The sequence below is a fragment of the Phaseolus vulgaris genome, chromosome 10 (genome assembly GCF_000499845.2).
Source record: "Phaseolus vulgaris cultivar G19833 chromosome 10, P. vulgaris v2.0, whole genome shotgun sequence".
Lineage (NCBI taxonomy): Eukaryota > Viridiplantae > Streptophyta > Magnoliopsida > Fabales > Fabaceae > Phaseolus > Phaseolus vulgaris.
The window spans coordinates 33,126,321-33,127,728 of NC_023750.2; the positions used below are offsets into that span (position 1 = coordinate 33,126,321).

Consider the following 1,408-nt stretch of genomic DNA (forward strand, 5'->3'; position numbering starts at 1 on the left):
GGTATTGATTTGTCGATGTAGCCGATCCCACCTTTGTATCTTGAAATTTAGTTTATTTATTTTCTGTCCATTTCAAGTGTATGTTTGTGATTTCTTACTGATGTTACATTCTGTTAGGAACCCAGAAAAAGAAAAAAACGAGACACACAAAGATAGAGATAGGATGCTCAGAATTCCTCTGTTTATTGAGATTCACTGTTACAGGAAGTCAAACCTTCAAAGGGAACAACCTCCCTTTCTCACACCTTCAAAGGGAACAACCTCCCTTTCTCACAGGACTATTCCTGTTGACACAATCTAATCTTCTCAAAAAGTCCCCTTTCCCAAAACTTGTTGGTCTTTATTTAAAGACCAACCATACCCCCACTAACCACTAACCGCTCCCTTGACGGTTCCTAATGTTCTCCTATGGTACACCTTTCCTGTCATTTTCCTATTCTTATTTTCTGTCCTAACATTACTCCCCTCTGATACAGCAACCTTGTCCTCAAGGTTGAATTCAGGAAATTGTTCTTTGATTGTTGTCATGTCCTCCCACGGTGTCCCTCTCTCCTTTATTTCATTTTATCAATAGTTGTGGAATATATGCTCCTTGGGTGAACAGTCTTTGTCTATCCAGTATTTCCGTTGGATGCCATTCCTCTGTCGGACCTTGCAACTCCCTAGGGAGCTCGGGTTGAACTTCTTGTGTCCCTATTGCTAACTTCAGTTGCGATACATGGAAGACCGGATGGATTCGAGCTGTTTCTGGCAGCTGTAGGCGAAAAGCCACCTTTCCTACGGCAGCCTCCACTTGAAACGGGCCGTAATACTTGGCTGCCAGCTTTGGATGTAATCTGTTTGGCATTGACAGTTGTCTCTGGGGCCTGATTTTTAAGTAGACCATATCACCTACTTTAATTGGGGAAGGTCTCCTATGGCGGTTGGCGTATTTAGACATCACATCCTGCGCCCTTTCCAGGTGAAATTTGAGTTGTGAGAGAGCCTCATCCCGGTTCATTAGATCCTGTTCCACTGCCTCTACCATCGTCTCTCCGGGAATAAAGCGTGTCAAGGATGGTGGGGGACGACCATACACTACTTCAAACGGTGTACACTTGGTCGCTCCATGAAAGCTGGTGTTATACTAGTATTCCGCCCATGGAAGTAACGTCGCCCATGCATTAGGTTGTTCCAAACTAAAACAACGTAGGTATGTTTCCAACGTTCGATTCACCACTTCCGTTTGACCGTCTGTTTCGGGGTGATAGGTCGTGCTCATCTTCAACGTCGTCCCTTGCAACTTAAACAATTCTTTCCAAAACAGGCTTAGAAACGTTGAATCCCGATCACTGACTATGGATGTGGGAATGCCATGTAATCTCACTATCTCCTTAACAAAAACCTCTGCAATAGATCTCGCCGAATA

At 44.0% G+C, this 1,408-nt stretch overlaps 1 protein-coding gene across 1 annotated transcript; it reads right to left on the bottom strand.

The window, feature by feature from the left end:
• Window positions 1-559: 559 nt before the first annotated feature.
• Window positions 560-1,027, bottom strand: LOC137817941 (uncharacterized). The gene has a single exon (XM_068621165.1). It carries the CDS (start codon window positions 1,025-1,027, stop codon window positions 560-562), a length of 468 nt encoding a protein of 155 aa, XP_068477266.1.
• Between the last annotated feature and the right edge of the window lie 381 nt (window positions 1,028-1,408).